Below are 18,587 nucleotides of genomic sequence, written 5' to 3'. Positions count from 1 at the left end.
CACACCGAGTGTTTTTTTTGTTCTATCATAGCTCTATTCTTGACCAACCTTCTTTTCTGAGGTTAAACCCTGGGAACCCATTAACTGCTTTTATCGTACTTCCCCTATGTGTAATCAAAAAGAAAAAAAAAAAAACAATCATCAATAATTATAAGCTTTTATAAAAATAGCCACCCTCCGCCCGCTGCACTCACTGGCTAATACATGTTTCTCTCAGCGTTTTCCTGGAGCGCCGGTTTATTTACCTTGGTCCCCGTCATGTTCCGCCTACCGGCAGATTGTGACACACTTGTCGCACTTACTGTTGACTTGTCATTTACGTAAAAAAAAAAAAGAAAAAGGAAAAAAAAAAAGGCAGGCAGGAGCGAGCAGCCTTTGGTTCACCCGTGCCAACCCACGCGGGTGCTGTTTGCGTTCCACGCAGTTTGGGATGAAAGTCGGGAGATTGGAGAAGAACATCTGGCTGGAAATGTGGAACGCCTTCTCCAACATGTGGGACGCTGGATAAAAGTACAGTGCCGTTCCACATTCTGTGCCGTTTCTTTACAATCAAAGTTGGCCACGGACTTTTAACATGCTTATTTCCAAGAGTGTCTTTAATTGTTTCCATCCCTATGGAAACCTTGCAGTATTTAACCGGTCATACTTATTATCCTGGCTTATTCCTCGGTTAAACAGCATGAATCACACCTACAAGTCAGTCATGGAATCAGGACAGCTGCCTCTCCTGTAAACAAATTTGCAATATGCGCTGCACCTGCTTTCAAATAATCCTCGGATTAAATCATTACCAGTCAGAAATCACTTTTTGGCAGAACACTTCACTGTTGTTTATAATTATAGTCCTACAAAGCCTCTCCGACATGTTCAGCCAGCTGTAAACACGATAAACAGCACCCTGAGCTGAACACAAGCTCATAGGGGGAAACGAAACAAAAAAAATAGAACTCCCCCCCCCCCCCCAAAAAACAATTGCATTGAGACAATGCTGCTCACCAACTGAATCGTGGCAGTTTCTCAATTTGGTGGCTGTGTTTCGCGACATTACAGGAACACCTAAAGTAACGACTTCACTTCACTTTTCCAGACCCCGCCCTGGCTCTTCAAGTGCCTCCAAAAACATACCTTCCAATGGGCATGGAAGGCGCGATCAACTGCCCAGTAGCGGCCCGGCCTCCGCTGCTTCACGTGGATTGGACCAAAGACGGCGAACCTCTGGATCTGTCCTTGGTAAGAACGTGCCAAGTCCTTGTCGAGTTAAAGCAATGCAGTAGTAACCAACGCAGTTTTTGTACTTCAGAGTGGAGGCTTCAAAATGACTTGGGCCATTCTCTGGCCTGGTACCCATGTACTCTCTCTGTGTTATTGAGTAGGAAGGCAGCACAAACGTTTGCCTCACGTTTCTGCTGATTTCTGCAAACTTTTCATTCCTTTGTCAACGAGCAAGAACTCACTGATGACGACCACTAGAGGACGAGGATCTCTGAAGCGACAGCTGTCAGCGGCTCATCATGCAAAACGCCTTTCGAACAATCAGCCCCTCTTTAGTCTTCTGCCTTTTCCATGCAGAGGACAGCGGTTTTTAGAAATGATTCCCGCTGCGTCGAACAATAATAAATATATAAATCCCTGAAAGCTCTTGCAGTAATACACCTCTATTCCTCGTTTCAACAATGTATGCATCCGTGTCCTTTCTGATTGTACTTCAAAAAAAAAAAAAAAAAAAAAAGTCTTGCGTGCAAAACAGCTTCCCAGTTATGTCCTCCAACCTCATGCTGTGGTGGTCGCACCTCCCTCAGCACATGAGTCGATGAGTGTTGAGCGATGGATGTGTCCATAGATGAGACCGCCGCAGGAAATGTGATGGAATCCTGCAGTGCGGTACGGAGCCGGGCTGTTATTCCACCAATTATACCAATTGTGGCACGGATGTCAGAAGTTCCCCTTCCGCCCACCATAATACTCGTTATGGCTTAATTCACGAGGAGGTCAATAGCAGTTAAATATCAAAAGAGCCTCGTTTTCTGAATGGAGACAGAGGGCTCAAATATGCTGGGTTGTAATTGTCTGTGTTTTCTATTTCTATGCAAGTGTTCAAGAGAGGCTTTTGTTTTGTTTTTTTGACCGATACGATCCCAAAGGTTGCCCATGTACTGTAGATACAGACAGAGACGCAGAGATGCTTCAAAGTTGTTGCCGTCACCGCTGCACTCCCTTCTCCCCGCCCTCCTCTTCTCGACTCCAGTCCACTCTGTTCCTCTGCTCTACCACACACCGCCCTCCTATATTCTAATCGACTCCACTTTAGTCTGTCTCACTCGTCCCCACTGGAATAGACGATACCCCACTCTACTCTACCTGCACTCTGCACTCCAACTGCTTGATTTGTCTCTTATTCCATCCCGCACTGCTCTACCCCACTGAATCCACTGCCTCACTCTTCTACTCTCCTCTACTCAACCACACACTCTCCTTCTCTATCTGATTGGACCTCACTCCACCCGACTGAACACACTCCCCTGCTCTATTTTATTCTAACGTATTCTCCGTTCAACTCAACTAGGCTGAACGTCACTTTTGCTTTTATCTTGCAACTGATGAGCAATGCAATTTGGATTTTACATAATCACATTATCCTGAAATCCTTCAATGAGCTCATGTGTAGCCTTAAAATGTTTCCCAGATTTCCAGTCTCTCAGCTATTTGCAGACTTGACTTTCCTTGAAGAGGACATGCACCGACCGTGTGGTGACCATTGTGCATTTTCAACAGTACCCAGGATGGATCTTGACACCGGAAGGCTCCTTATTCATGGCTGCAGTCAACGAGGATACAGCTGGCACCTACAAGTGCACTCCATACAACAGCTACGGCACTATGGGTTCCTCTGGGCCAACCAATGTGATCCTGCAGGTTTGTCTTATCACAGGCCAACCAGGGCAGAGAGCCCCTCTCTTGAGTTGAAGACTGCTGTTCGCTAACACCCCGAAAGTTCAAAAGCTGTTGCTGCTAAACCGTCCACACCATTGTGCAAGTGTTCTAATTAGCTCTGTCACAGCGAATTAAAAACTCACCAGAAATGACATTTTCTGACCTTTTCACTTCGCCACGTGAGCCCTGTGGCATTAATGAGAGTCAGCGCAGACTTGCTCACAAGGGCTCCACTATTAGGGAGTTAATTGTGTGGCTAATCCTCTTGTTATTAAGATAATCTTGTCCACAGTGGCGGCAATCCAGTCTTCCAGTCCATTGTTGGCGCTGCTACAATCTCCTTGATTCCGCTCAATTGCTTTGGCAATTCACAGGACCCCCCATCGTTCAGCATCACGCCTCAGAAGCTGTACAAACAGGAAGCTGGGAGAACCCTGCTCATCCCATGTCAAGGAAAAGATGAGGACCCCACCATTAAAGTGACCTGGAGCAAGGTAAATTACCCAGCACAGCTTTTTCCATTTGTGCAAGCAATCCTCTTTTAACAACTTCACTACAAGACATTTTCAAGAACACCAATTTTTTTTTTTTGTAAGTTTTGCCCTAAGCCGACCCCATTTAATTTAAATAACACTTCACATGGAGTGGGATCAAGACAACGTGCACAGAAATGTGAGAGATGAAATATGAAATATTCAAATATTTTTGTCAACACTTTTCTTAGTGCCTTTAATTAAATGTTTGAAAAAAACAAAACATTTTCATCTAGAACAAAACAAGTCACACTTTTTCATCCTGTCAGTGTATTTCAGCAGTCTCTGGCTATAAATTAATTAGGGGAAAAGAATTGCAGCATTATTTCAATGTCAGAAACCTTTAATCTTTGAAGTCTGACCTTACATGGATGCATATATACATCATTCATAATTGGCATATATTAATATTCAAATGTGACTTTAAACATTGAGCAAATTTACGTGAAAATTGCCTTAACATGAAAGAGCGTGATCTTAAAGCCAGCAAGAGCTGTGAAAGATTTGCTGTGCTGCAAGCGGCCGGCACTGTACTGTTTTCCTGTTTGGTAGAAAAATGAGTTGATTTAACTCCCATCAAATAATTTATGCATTTTCATAAAATGCAATGATTTTTTTGTATTTTTTTGCATGACACATTAATTCAAACGTCAATTTTGAATTTAAAAATGATGATGATGATGATGATGATGATGATGATGATGACAACTATCAAGATTCTTGAATAAACACAAATGATATTGTATCAAATTAAATTGTATTTCAAAAATGAAAATCGAACAACATTTTAGTCCTCTAGGAGGTGCAAAAACGTCGCTGTCTGTTGAGTTCCTGCATATGCTTTTCAATACTAAGGATATTTAATACCCCAATAATATTCCATTTGAAATATTGCAATATTTGTGTGCTCACAGAATTGTGTTATGGAGTTTATTGGGATTTCCTCCCTTGGGTTTGAAAAACTTGACAACAAACTCTCTGAGCGCACAATATCAGTGTCAGCTGGTGCACACAGTGGCACAGGGCAGCCATTCTGTATATGCCTCTATTTGTCTTGTACCGTACACATTTGACACAGCACGCCCCAGCACGCACGTCTCTCTCTGCAGCAGTAACTCTGTTACCAATTCTGTCGGCATTGCCGCCGAGGACGTCTGTTCACTGTCGAACTTGTGAAGATGAATACTGTCACCAGTGAACGCTGCAGCAGACTGAGATGATTGGATTTATGCTTTCCCGTCACTGAGACTTAGAAAAGGAAATGATCATTTCTGATTTTTTTTTTTTTTTTTTTTTAACATTATTAATTTGTAAATCCAATCATTAGCCACATCTTAAATCTAATCTTGCATGAAAAGGCAACAAAAAAAATAAGGACGGAATAATAGTCACTGTGCAAATTATTTATGTCAGCTTGGGTATGATTAAGCCCTTTGTAAATAGAGAGCCGTGAGCGTGGCATCAGAACACATCCAGCCGGGCTCCTCTCTTTTATTCATGCAGATCTGGAGAGCGTTTGCTCGGATTTGACAGGTTCTGGTCTCTCTGACAGGTCGACTTGCTGCGCCGCACGTCGTACTCCATCGAGCCCAACGGCTCCCTGCTACTGCAGCCTGTGACAAAGGACCACCAGGGTTGGTGGGAGTGCACCGCCGCCAACCGCGTGGCCACAGTGAGGGCCCGGATGCAGCTGTTCGTCCTGGGTGTGTGAACGCTGTGAACCGCCGTTACGCGTTCTCGCCACGCTCAAATGCACCTTCGCCCCGTGCCTTGAATTTTTGTACCTGTGTTGCCGGTCCAATGCCCGTGCCTCCGATCCGCCTCCGACGGATAAATGCGGCACATCAAGAGATGGCCTCCAAACTTTTCACAACGGGAGCTTAGTTGCAGTGCTGGCCGACGTCCACCAACCCCTCTCCTGTTGCCTCCATTACAGGAACCAGTCCCCACGCGGCCACCTCCCTGTCCATCTCTCCAGGGGTGAGGCAGGCAAACATATCCTGGCAGGCGGGCTTTGATGGAGGATCAGCGCAGACATTTTCAGTTTGGTGGGTGTACAGAAAAAAAACTCCCACTTTTTCCTTGGGCTGTAACCATGGCAGCCATTGACAGTGCTGGTATTGCTCTATTGATGTTGGCGAAGAGGAATTCATTTATCTGTTATCACTTCTTGGCAGCTACAATTTAAAAAAAAAAAAAAAGGATTTTTTTTTTAAAGAGTGGTGCTACATGTCATACCTTTTGTAATACTAAGGGTATACTAGCTGCAGGTGCGAAATTGTCTGTATTTATATTGGCTGAAAAGTAACAAACAAGTTTCTAGTGCATTTAAGGCCTTGTCCTCAATACCAAAAGCTGAAAAAAGGGATGCCAATGAATCGGCAGGGTGCCAGACGCAGAATAAATTCAGCTCTACAGTGATCACTCTGGAGCGTTCCAGGTCATCTGGTCAAGAGCAAGGCTCACTCAATCAGTTAAACAAACGGATTTGAGCTTCTTCAGAATGCAAGTGATGCCGCGAGGACGACTTCTCCCTATCGCTCGCCCTAATCTCATTGTAACCCGAGAGCGCCAGCATCAGATGGAGGTGGGATGAGATTAGCCGTCTTAATCCCTCTGAGGGAAGTGGGTCACTTCGGCAGGGAGGAGCGGCATGGAAGTAAATATAAGCAAAATGAAAACGGTCAGGGGAAGAAAAAAAAAAAAAAAAAATCCGCTCTCCAATGCTCGTGGCTTCTCTCACAGCCTGACACAGAAGGACCGTAATTGCCAGGAAGGTCTTTCATAAGAGAGAAGAACATGAAAAAAAACAAAAAACAAAAACAAAAGATCAACCCCCCCAATTATAGTCTGAACTATTGCAAATGAAAGTGTGGGTGTTGTTCCCCAGTGGCTTTTCAACAGTAGCTGTTAGTTCATCTTCATCCTCTGGGCCTTGTAACTTGTGACTTCCGGCAAATTAGACGCCTCCAGCAATTCAGACGGCTGGCAAGCCAAGGTACATTTGTGAAGCCCGTGATCAGTAGTAGCCTCCGCTCCTGTCTTTGTGATCTGATGTAATTTGTGGTACAGAGAATATTAAAGCCCAATATCGCTGTCTGCTCAATCTCCACTCCGCCGCGGCGACGTGATCCGGCTCTTCCTGTTTTTTTTGGCCCGTCAAATCAGCGCCACCATCAAAAAGGGGCTCTTATTATCCGACCGCCATTAATTATTTTCAAAGTGCTTCCTGTTTTAAGGGGTGGACAAGATTTTTCTCCTACTTTTTATTCTTCTTAGCCGAGGGGTCAAATCATTTGCTCTGCTATAAATGGAAGGATCGAACCGCGGCTCCATTAGGCACATGGAAATCACCCTAATTGGAGCTGTGAGCTGCGCCGTGCAATCGCTGCCATCCTGTCAGCAGGAGCCCTGCCTTGGAAATCCGCGGCTGACGACGACAACCATGAAAGATTAATGAAACCTACTTTTCTGTCATGTTTCATAAAAACCAGACTGGCAGAGTCTGCTTGCCTGCTCTTTTGTTCTCACTTCTCTTCCCCCTCCGCCCCCCGTCTGTCTTCCCCTCTTGCAGGGTGAAGCGGGTTGTGCCGAGCGGTAATGAAGAGAAGAGCGACTGGCGCGCCGTGCCCGTGGTCCCGCCCAACGGCACCAGCCTGCAGGTGGCGGGCTTGTCCCCGAGCACCGAGTATCAGTTCAGCGTCCTGGCGCGGAATGAAATGGGGACGGGACCCTTCAGCGAGATTGCCACCGCTTGGACTTTGGGTCAGAAAGAGTTTTCATTTCCTAGTGCATTTCAGACAGCTCCCAATTATGAATGAATATTATTTCGTCCCAAACAAGGCGGTTTTGATTGGGCAAAATTGTATTCCACGAGTGCTGATTTAGGCACGCTTTTCACTTTCGTAGGTACAATATTCAATTGCTGGCAAACACAAATAGTCCAAAAATATAGGGGCCAAGGCCAGCAGCACCCAGACGTGTTTCGACGAGGTCTTCCTCCGTGTGCAAACACAAATAGCTCACTGCATGTGAGCACACAAGGCGCGGTGAAGGTGACTAGATGAAGTTCAAAGCGTCAGAATGGGGGCAGACTGGAGACTTTAACGGACGTCCCCTGGTTGTTCCTGCCGGTCTCAATATGATACAAACTGCCCATTTCACCCGCGAGCACAGCTGGGATTTACAGAGAATGGCCACCACACAGACAAAAGCATTCAATGAGCAGCAGTCAGGCTTGGCTTGGATGGTGTCGGGGGTCAGAGGTCAGAAATGGGAGGTCGAGACTGGCTGGACACCACGCCAAGGCAAGAGTAGCTCCAATAACAATGGTTACAACTCACGCATGCTGAACCCATTTATTAGGTGCTCAGTCCTCGCGAGGTGCACTTTGTCAGGTGGCTGCCGAAAACACAGACCCCGCCAAAATAATGTATACACACATCAGGAAAAGAAAAACTTTCAACTTAAAAAAGCAGAAATACTTAATTTGTAAAAGTGCTTCTATACATATAGATACCTCCTTCCAAGTTTGATGGAATTGTGATGACACTGTGTACAAAGTACAATGTTTTCCCAGTAGATGGCATTGCCCTCATGAATCAACAAGTGTAACAAACGTTACCCAAGCAGTAGCTTGCTGTACACACAAATATGTGGGAGCCAGTGGCCACCACTTTGAGCGCAAAGTGGTGATTGTAATTGTAGAGGCCAAAGGTAACTTGTATTAATCTCGTGGCGTCTGAACAAATTAGGTATTGAAACATTTAGTGTTTCTTTGCCTGACGTGTGTAAACACAACATCAGCTGACTCCCCCCCCCCGTCTGCGCCAGACCTCATACCCAGGAGAAGCCGGCTGCCGCCCCCCCCGACGTCGCTCTCGTCCGACTCGAGCTCGGCGGGCGTCGTCCTGCGCTGGTCCCTCCCCGACTCCCAGCAGCCGCCCATCACGGCCTTGGTGCTCCAGTCCCGCATGGACGGAGGGGAGTGGCTGGACGTGGACGTGGCCATCGACGGCAGCAGCAGCGAGGTGGTGGTCCCGGGCCTGCACAAGGTACCGAGCCCGCCTGCTCCAGCTCCCTCTGAGACTAATCAGTCCCACGCAGCTTGTTGAATGCCTCTGAGATTTCTATCTAGGCCGCACCTCTGCCACTGTTTTTTTCTTTTTCTTTTTTTTTTTTTTTTCTACCGCTCCAGACTCTGAATTATGCACACTCCATGGCAGCCGTCACTTTCCTGTCTCTTTTCAATCCGGGCGCCCTGCCTCTCCGCTTCCCTTCGCCCCGTTTCATCCGCCTTTTTATTCCGTCCCCTGCCGTACAGGCCTACATGAATTCAAATGATCTCCATTAGCATTGCAGGCACAGTCCCGTGTTGACAAAGTGTGGTTTCATCCTCTGTCCTTCCCACTGCGTGTTTGTGTGTGTGTGTGTGTGTGTGTGTGTCAGGACTGCCGCTACGAGCTGCGGCTGCTATCTCGTCGCGGGGAGTTGCTGAGCGAGCCCGGTCCATCAGTCAATGTCTCCACCGCGGGTAGGTGCGACCAGAACAACCTTGCACACCCCCCCTCCCCCCAGACATCCTGGCCCCGCCTTCCATGCCATTCCACCCCCCCCACACCCTCCAACACCCCCACCCCCTCACGTTTAATTTTTTTTCTCTTCACGCGCTCTCTTTTTTCTCTTTATTCCTCCTCCCCTCCTTCCCTCTGATCCCAGTGTCGGACTAAAATTAGAGCGGGGCTCCGGGGAGCGCTGCCCATTAGAAGCCAGAATGATAGGAATAGCTCCACTAATAACTTCTCTAAAGCGCCGGTGATGGAACTTGCGTCGGTCTACTCGGATCCTTGTGTGAATGTCACATTAATATTTCATTAGATATGGTACAGAGAAGACGGGGGGGGAAAAAAGACGAAGAAGAAGGAGGAGGAGGAGGAGGAGAAGCTGGAAGATGGTATCGCTGGCTGTTATTTTTTTTTAAATTATCTGCGCATGATCTCAGTTTCAAGAAAGCAACCCGTGAGAAAAACAATCAAATTTCGGGATGTGCCGATAATGATTCCCTGGGAGATTGGAGGAAGATCAGATTGCAGCCGCCCATTTTCTGCGATTGCGATCTAAAAAAAAAAAAATAATAATTGCGTTTGTAATTCGTTCAATAGCTGTGACCTGCGCGTTATGTAAATGTAGCCGGATGATCGCGCGTCTCGATAAGCAGAACTTTCCTTTAATCAAAAGGGAGATTAGATTTCGTCAGATGAGTTTATTTTAATAGCTCCTTATACTGTATTTAAATGAAATGCCCAGCGTGCGAGATTGCGCAGCGTCTAATGCAAAGATGGCATATTGTGAAGAAATAGAACCTGGTTATTTGGTCATGGTCGTGTCATCACTTTAGCTCCAGCTATTAAAACAGAAACTGCAGAAAGACTTCGGCGACGCTCTTGAAACTTTTTGCTGTCATCAGCAGATTGCATCTGGTCAGATCCAGCGAATGTCCCTGTTTTCTGATGTCCCACTTGATTTTCACATCATTCTTGTGGCAGCTTTGACGTCGGGATCGAATCATAAAACCCCGAGCAGATCCACGTTCTGGTCTACTGTGGATGTGGTGGAGCTGCTCTTTATGTAAACAAAACGATGAAATGATTCACCCTGGCTGTGTCTCAATTCAGGGTCTGCATCCTTCGAAGCATGCATTTGAGGGCCAGTTGCGTCAAAGCACTGCACGAAGGCTCCCAGGTCCCAGTTCACTAAAGGTTGAAGGACTCCAAATGCGCCCTTGAATTGCGCCCTACTTTTAGCCGATTCAAAGGATGCACCGCTCCTATCCTTTGCGTCCTTCTGTAACCCAGGATGCTTTGCGTGCTGTTGCAAAGCATCCTGGGATCCTGGGAAGTCAGCTGAAATGGCGGCATCTACTGGCAAAGACACGACGTATTAAAGTATCCAAATTTCACATAAAATGTGACATTTTTACCGAAGGGTTTGAACAACCAACGCCATGGTTGGATGGAGAACCGATGATTAGCTCGATGCTATAAAAACGTCACTTTCGGGGTTGACCACAAAGTAAGGAACGGCAGTGCCGCAACCAGGAAATACTCTGAAGGCTAGACCGTCCCGAGTGGTTACCAGGGAGGCGGGTTTGGGTTCGTCCTCTGGAGGACCCGCGTTCCGACGGAATACGCATCCTTCGAAGGATGCAGACCCTGAATTGAGACAAAGCCTTGTTTAATTGGGCTGAGGGACAAGGAGCGCCCCCCTTGAGGCTGCATTTTGGAGCGAGAGACCTCCGTCTCAATATTCTAAGACAAAAAGCCTTTTAATGGTTATTTTTATTTATTTAAACACCTCGACATAACAGAATTCGACAGTGGCGTTGAGAGTGCGTCTGCTACTTAGGAGAGCAACATTTATTTTCCGCCCACTCATTATTTCATCCCCTTTTGTGTTTTTCGACAATCACGTCTGACGTCTGATTCGCGCCCGGGGCTTCACGTTCTAATGTACCTGTCGTAATGATGTCACACAGGGATGGAGAGCTACGAGACATCCCGCCTCTCGCGCGTCCCAGACTCGCTGCTGGCCGGCGTGCTGGGCGGCGTGGGCTTCATGTGCCTGGCGCTGGCGCTGCTGCTGGGCTCCGCCTGCCTCATCAACCACAAGAGGAACCAGCGACGTCGGCGGAGAGAGAATGGTAAAGAGGAGGGGAAGAAAAGAGAAAAGATCACCTCCCACTCCGGAGGCTCTTGCAAGACACTCACTTTGATGAACTGCATCATGAATATCATCATTTATTCAATAAAATATTGAAGGCACTTCCAATCCATTATATAAATCACATTCCAACGGCATGGATTTTGGCGTTTCGCTCGTCTCCCGCCGCTCCATTCAGTTGTAAAAATTATTGATGCCATTTACATTACCTGCTAATTAGGCTAATTTCTCATTAGTGGCTGATAAATGTTAGTGTAATTAACTTTGGACAAGCCCGGGCGTCCCTCACCCTTTAATGGGGCTGATTGTGGTTTTTGCTTCCTGGTGGTCAGTGCGGTCGCGTCCCTCAGCGAGTCAAACGCTGTCTTTGACTCACGTCCCCGCTTCTCCCTTCCCTTTCAGAGTCCCCTCCTGCCATGTATAACTGCTCCCCATCAATGTAAGTACCCCTTTATCATTTCATTAAGACGCCTCCCATTGACCTTTCCCTCCCCAAACTCCGGGGGTGGTGAAAATGCCAGCGCTTCAGTTTTCCCTCCTCGGTGTCACATCCACCTTCCCTCCACCGTCCTCCATCCACCGCTGCTGCCGCCGCTGCTGCTGTTTTGGTCCCTCCTCTGTCTGCGTGTCTCCCGCCCCCTCTGTTCCTCTCAATCTTATTCTCCCTCCCTTCCTCTCACACCGCTGTGCTCTCTCAATGTTTTTCTTATTCTCCCCTCCCTCCCCGACTCCCGTCTCGCCTCTCCTCTCCTCGCAGGAAGAGATCGAGCGCCGGCAGTCCAGACAGTATGTTAAGGAAAAGCCTTCTCCCAGCCGCCGTCCTGTATCCCACCACCACCTACTCCCTGTCCTCCCCCTCGCGCACAGACCGCTCCTTTGGCTCTGGCAAAACTCAGCAGTTGAAAAAAAATCCACCCGGCTCTGCCAGAGGCCGCCTCAACGGCGCGCCGTCCTCTCCGGCGCCTTCCCTGATGAAGTCGATCTCTCGTGGCCCCGACGGGCGCTTCGCGATCCCGGGCTTCGACAGCGACGCCACAATCGTGCACGATTATCGGCAAAGGTCCGAGCGGACTTCCTCCGATCGGAGCTCGGCGTCGCTCTACTCGGACGAGGAGGATGGGAAACCGCTGCCTTTCGTGCTCTCAGTGGATCTCCCGCCGTGCAGCCCGGCGGAGGCGTACCCCCTCCTCCGCCCGCCGGCGAACTACCATGCCTACGTTGACGCCGTCAGCGCGTGCTCGCGTGGCAGCTGGGCGACGCTGTCCAACGGCAACCGAGCGGTGCCCTTCACGTTTCCCGTGCTGCCACACATCCGCTCGAGCGCGGGTCAGCCGTCAAAGACCTCCAGCGCTCTCGTCCTCCAGATGGAGCACGAGCGCGAGCGCGGGAACCTGAGTCACTGCCTGAAGTTGGCGCAGGAGAGGGAGGAGCTGGAGAGGGAGCTGCGGAAGTACACTATGGAGAGGAGGAGCCCTGCGGGGGCGGGGGTGCGGAGGCAGAGGTCGGAGGCCGGTGGCTACGGTCTTTCGGGGGAGTGCAGGAGCAACACCTTACCGTACAGGCACACCCTGGGCGGGAGGGCGAGCCTCGGCCTGCCTCCCGTCCACTGGGACGCCTACTCTCACGTCTCAACCCCAACCCTGGTCCCAGCCCTGGATGGCACCGGGGCGCCCGCTCCCAAGAGTCCCTACCCTTTCATGGCTGCCGCTCACCCGTCTGCCTCGTCCTCCCTGAACGCACCCCTGCTCCAGTCTGAGCAGATGGGCGGATTAACACTCCCACGTCTTTCCTCAGAGTTCCAGCAACATGAAAGGGCAGAGGCAGCACCCGCGGGCCGCGATCACTCACCACCGCCGACACTGTTAGAAATGCACACAAGCTATTTGCGCAGACAGAGCAGCCTCAGCCGCGGCACCGTCCCGAGGTTACCGCTCTGCGCCGACGGGTACGCAGAAAGAGTTTGTTCGCCTCCAGTGTCATCGTCAGACTCTTCCGGAGATGAGTCGGGCATTTTGGGGCTCACCGGTGATGTCGGCTGCGTGGAGATGAGCGTGGACGGGCCTGAGTTGGAAGCGTGCGTGACGCAGCCCCCGCCAAGGCCGATGCTGCACCAGAGAATCGCCTCACACTTGTTACCGTGTGGGGACGACGGCGGGAGCCTGACCCGCCGCCCGGCCTCGCTCAATGATACCTTCAAAGTCCTGCTCTCCCCTCAGTATCGCGAGACCAAACTTGTGAGAGACGTCCCTCAAAGCTGGGACTCGAAGCGTCGGAGCAAGAGCCTGGACTCCAGGAGGCGGAAGGAGACCAATTTCCTGGCTCCCGACGCGTGGATCAGCTCTCTCAGCCAGGAGAACTGCTCGCTTTCATCCTCTCGCTATCTAGATCCCTCCTCGCCGGAGCCCCGGGCTTCCGGATCTACCGCAAACACTCTGTCCATTTCTCCTGTTGGGGGTCGCTCCAGTCCAAAAAGGAGTCCGGAAGGACCAGTGATGCACGACGACGTTTTCTATCATGATCACGAGCCCTCGGCAGAGTGGCCGACGGCCCACCCAGAGGTGGCAGGTGGGGGCGGAGGTTGCCTGGAGGGGAGGGAGGGGGTCCCCACGGCAGGTTTGCCACACGACAGCGATCAGGACGTGCTGGAGGTGGAGGCAGGAGGCTCGGAGGGAGTGCCAGACTCCAGGGGCAGCTACAGTAGCTACGCCAGCAGTGGCCGAGGGAGCATGGAGCAGGCCGGCGGACGCCTGTCCTTGTGTCGCCTCTCTCCGGTCCTGAGCAGCTCCCCCGAGACTGTGGAGAGAAGCCTGGAGGACGTGGAGGACGAGCCCCACGCAGAACCAAGCCTAAGGTAGAAGTGAATGAGACAAATTGGGTGACACTGTTTTTTATTTTGAGTTGTTTCTTCATATGCCTTATCGCACTGTTGTGAATCGCAGAAAACAATTTTGCCCGTCAATGTTTTACTGGAAAAAAAAAAACAAAGTAAAATTTCATTTATTACCCTCTCTCTTTCTCCACGTCTGAGTTGGAGAAAAAAATAAATGTGTTTTTCTTTTTGCAAAAAGAATGTCTGACAATGGCTAGTTGTGTATGCGTATGGTTAGTCTTTAAACACGAACTGGTGTTACGTGACCTCTGCAGGAGAAAGGCCTCGGTTGATGAAAATTATGAGTGGGATGCTGTTGATTTCTGCCCACGTCCTGCAGTAGATGATGGTAAGTCTTGTTTTTTTTCCCTTGCTTTTTTCTCTTGTTATTTACATGCAGCTCACAGTTTGGTACAAATATAGCTGAAAAGAAAATACTAGATACATTTGTCTGCTGAGAACCATTAATCAATGTTGAACAATGGCAGACCAAAACAAAATGCAATATTGCAATACGATTGTTGTGAAGTCAATTATTTGTTTCTACCAAGGGTACATTTTTATTGAGACAGACAATTCCACCCCATCCTGGAGTGACCAGGATGGATGGGATCAGGAATGTGTCCGTCGGAGGAGCAGCAGCAGCAGCGCATGTTAGGTGGCTTGGACACGTGCAGATGAGGGGCAGTGAATATTTCGGTAGAGGGATGCTGAGGTTGGAACTAGAGGAAGAGCAAGGAGGAGGTGAATGGATGCGGTGAAAAGGGACATGAAGTTATTTGCTGTGAGAGGACAGGGTGAGATGAAGGCAAGTGATTGGCTGTGGCCGCCCTTGAAGGAAGCGGTCAAAAGACCATCCGTCCCATTTAACACCTCCTTACAATCATATCCTCAAGGTTATTGATGGGATTATTACTATTTACAAATCTTTGCAACAAGCGGAGGGATTGGCTCACAAACATATTTCAGAACACGTTGATACTTAAATGATTCCACAAAAAAAACTGTCCAGACCCTATTCTGTGTTATGCTTTTTACATTATAAAACATTGTAGATTTTGTGTGAAATTCTGTGCTTTCAGGCCTCGAGTGCTTCTCCTCAATCCCCTCAAATTGATGCCGTACAAAGCCGCTGGCTCTCACATCTGGTCGCTGATATTTTGTCCCAATTATACTTGGTGTAAAAACTGGGGACACACTTCAGCTGAACACCTTCAAAAAGGTTGATTTGGGCTCCCCAGTGTTTTCTCCCCAGGGGGGAAGGTTAAGAATGTAAACACAGGACAACAGAGACAGGGGAAAGGGCTGGTAGGCTGGAAATGTAGCAGATTCGCCCACAAGTGGGTAGGGACGGTAGCTTAGGGACGACATTGGCATGCGAGCCAGCAGAGCCGATTGGTGAAGCAGTCGCCAGTCGCTAATGACTTTAAATCGGCAGTGACATTTGCTTTTCCAAACAGTTACCCAGGCAGCCTTCCCTCTCCGAGCAGGCAGCCTCAGGGGGTAAACAGCTGCGTGAAGCAAACAAGGGGTCAATTTATGCTGAGTGTTTATGCACTTCAAGATGCAAAATAAAGGCTGACGTGTCTAAGATTTGGTGGCACCTACTGGTCAGGGAGCAGCATGCAAGCTATGTTAATGGAAATCCCCGCTCCCATAACCGCTGTGAAGTCAAGACAACGATAATGAAACCCCTGAGCGGATGCGGGTACTAGCCTTACGCCGTGGTGCAATATGGCCTAAGTGTTTCAGCACTTCGTGTACTAAAAGATTGCTGTTAATGAATGACACCATTATGACCACAAGAGCAGTGAATGTTTTATGACTTTATTTCTAAATAACTATTGGCCCGATCCAGAAAGCGGTCAGAAAAAAAACAAGTTTAGTGTTTTGTTTTCAATGACATCGTGATTGGCGCGCAGCCAACAATACGCATATTTACTCACGTGGATGTGGATGAACCTGTAAAGTTGCGCTCAGGATACCCATCGCAATTCTAGGCCCCTGACTCAGGTTCAAAATTCGTGGCCGTTTTTTTGCGGCAGCATATCATTAGGGCAAAAACCTCTGCAGATACAGCAGTGTTATGGTAAAAAGTGCGCCGTCAATTCTTTTTTTTTGCCTGCTGTCTTTTCCCTGGCTATGGTAGATAAATCAAGGCACGGTATGACCACTTCCTGTACAACTGGTACCAGCTCTTTCTGTAAATGCACACGGTTATGACATAAAAGAAATCTTTATTTTCAGAAGCCAGATTGAACCAGAACCATATATGGGGATTTATAAAGATTTTTCCAATTTCCCAGATATCGTTAAAATGTCTCACGCTGAGATTGTTTTCCCCTCCCATTATTTGATTCAACCTGCAAGTCTGTGTGCGCATGTGTTGAACGCAATATCCTGCCCACAGCCTGTGTTTCATATACAGTGAAGTTGTCGAAAAGCCACCGCAGCACAGCTACGTTGAAAATCCTCGGCTGCAAAATGTCGGGGACACTCAAAAAAATGTGAATTTACAAGTTGTTTTTTTTTTACCCCCCCACAGGCCTGCTTCCTTCTTTGGACCTGCTGAAACCTGCTCGGTGCCGGAGCCTCCCCAGCATGCAGTGCTCCACAAAGACAAAGGCACTGAAAAATTACACTCGGCTCTCGTTGCTCCCGGGGAGTCATAGCGGCAGCTCTGCTGAGCCAGAACCAGGCATGGTGCTCTTCTGACAGCACCAGCCTTGGGCTCATCTCACCCCAGTGTGTCCTTGCACGCGTTGACGCACATCACATCAGGTGGTGGAGAGGGAACCTTTGTCCAATGGATTTAATATATGTCTCCCCTTTGGAATGAGACCGACGTACATGAATCTGTACCCTTCTCATCTGATTTTCCTTTTTTGCTTGGCATTGTTAGAAGTGATTGAAAAATAAATGGTTTTCAACAGGTCTTGCTTACGGTCCCTCAGACAAAACTCGAGTCTTGAGGACACAGTGGCACAGGCCTCATTCTCCTGGGAGACAGTGTACCTGTCGCTATCTCTCTGTTTTCATGGGCGCGCCACTGCGATCAGGTGCGCATCCATCATTCAGGGATGACTCAGTGGCCACTCAAGGGACAAAATAATCAGAGATTTGATCAAGCGTCTGTGCCAGGCTTGGACAGATCCCTCTCTGGATGTCATCAATCACCCCCTAAGTTGACCAGAATACATATTTATGAAATGGCAACTTATACCAAGGGCATGAATGGTCCAAGAAGTCGTACTGCTGTGCTCCGACGGCCGAGGTGAAGTCCAAAAACTGCCTGTAAACATGATTATTTAGCCCTGTTAGAGACTTCTTTTATGCACTGGGTGAGGAAGGCCTGTTTTTTTTCCTCTGCGGACTGTTTACACGCTTGTTGATGGCTGAAGACCTGCGTCTATGTTTGGCTGACTCAGAGTTTATTCTCGTCTGGTTCTTTTTTTCATTTCACACAATTGAATGGAGGTCAGCATTAATTTATCAGGGGTCAATCCACTAACTGACGGCTCTTGTCTCCCAGCAGCACCTGCTTGATTACTCTCACAGTTGTTCACACAGGGAGCTATCAGAGACGCTGATAATGCTGCTGGCTGAGTGATTAAACAGCCTGAGTGAGGCTGTCGGCGTGAAACGCTTCCTACTTTCACTCGTCCATAATTTGATTGTTGTATTTTGTCTTTTGCTCTGTTGTGTTCATCCTGTTCACTTAAATCTGAGACCTTGTTAGGAGTTGTTGTGTATTCTTCGCATTTTATTACGTTTTGTTATTTTAGGTCCACAGAGGTATAATTTATTATCATTATTAAATTCAGAAAGAAAATATTATTTTCCATTGTAACCATACAAATTGGACCTTTAACAGATTCATGAATAAAAAGGTAAATATGTATGGTAAAGGGGGAAAAAAAAGTATTTTGAAAGGGAAAAAAAAAACAGTTAAAGCATCAAATCATAATTTCAAATCCAATACAGCACGTTTTGATCTCAGAACTGTTGATGAACTTTTTTTGTATAAAACACTTACAATGCCACTTTCCTATCCATATTAAACTGCATTCCGAGTGATGATGTATAAAAGATGTAATTATGAGGATTTCTCAATACATTGAAAAACTGTATATAGAGGTTATTTTATATGGAAGCAACCTAAGAATGTACCTAAGAATGATCCTTGTTTTAGCAAAGGTATATATGTAAGCACAAATGAAGTTCTTATTGATTGCATTGTTTCACTGCCTCACGGTTGGATATGAATGATAATTTCTCAACTTGTTCATGCTACTGAGAGAACTGGATTATGAAACCCAAGTGGAAGTTGTATTTTGTCACTGGGCACTCCTGTTTTTTTTTTAAGAGATTATTGTTGCTGGTTTGAATTGATATTTTTGTTGATCGACATCAGTTTCATTACTTTATATTTGGTCTAAATCCTGTGTAGTGACGACTTTCTTCTTATTAAAAAAAACTAAAATAAAGCACACAACTCACCCTGACCCGCTGGCACTCTGGATGACTCTTCTGTT

At 47.8% G+C, this 18,587-nt stretch overlaps 1 protein-coding gene across 2 annotated transcripts in view; it reads left to right on the top strand.

Moving 5' to 3' along the window:
- igsf9a (immunoglobulin superfamily, member 9a) overlaps window positions 1-16,863 on the top strand; it is a 59,317-nt gene extending 42,454 nt beyond the window's left edge. For both annotated transcript variants that reach the window (XM_076029856.1, XM_076029855.1), the window contains exons 9-21: window positions 1,088-1,230; window positions 2,773-2,913; window positions 3,306-3,425; window positions 5,017-5,167; window positions 5,401-5,512; window positions 7,039-7,229; window positions 8,298-8,518; window positions 8,913-8,997; window positions 10,999-11,163; window positions 11,586-11,622; window positions 11,941-14,034; window positions 14,328-14,401; window positions 16,598-16,863. In XM_076029856.1, coding sequence (XP_075885971.1) covers window positions 1,088-1,230; window positions 2,773-2,913; window positions 3,306-3,425; window positions 5,017-5,167; window positions 5,401-5,512; window positions 7,039-7,229; window positions 8,298-8,518; window positions 8,913-8,997; window positions 10,999-11,163; window positions 11,586-11,622; window positions 11,941-14,034; window positions 14,328-14,401; window positions 16,598-16,767 — 3,704 coding nt within the window. In that variant the 3' untranslated portion in view covers window positions 16,768-16,863. The remainder of the gene's footprint in view (window positions 1-1,087; window positions 1,231-2,772; window positions 2,914-3,305; window positions 3,426-5,016; window positions 5,168-5,400; window positions 5,513-7,038; window positions 7,230-8,297; window positions 8,519-8,912; window positions 8,998-10,998; window positions 11,164-11,585; window positions 11,623-11,940; window positions 14,035-14,327; window positions 14,402-16,597) is intronic.
- Window positions 16,864-18,587: the final 1,724 nt, after the last annotated feature.

This window comes from Nelusetta ayraudi, unplaced genomic scaffold (assembly GCF_046127955.1).
Source record: "Nelusetta ayraudi isolate G7.1 ecotype Tasmania unplaced genomic scaffold, CSIRO-AGI_Nayr_v1 ptg000026l, whole genome shotgun sequence".
In the NCBI taxonomy this organism is placed as follows: Eukaryota; Metazoa; Chordata; class Actinopteri; order Tetraodontiformes; family Monacanthidae; genus Nelusetta; species Nelusetta ayraudi.
Note: the sequence above shows the minus strand (reverse complement) of the source record. Positions and strands in the feature narration are given on the sequence as shown.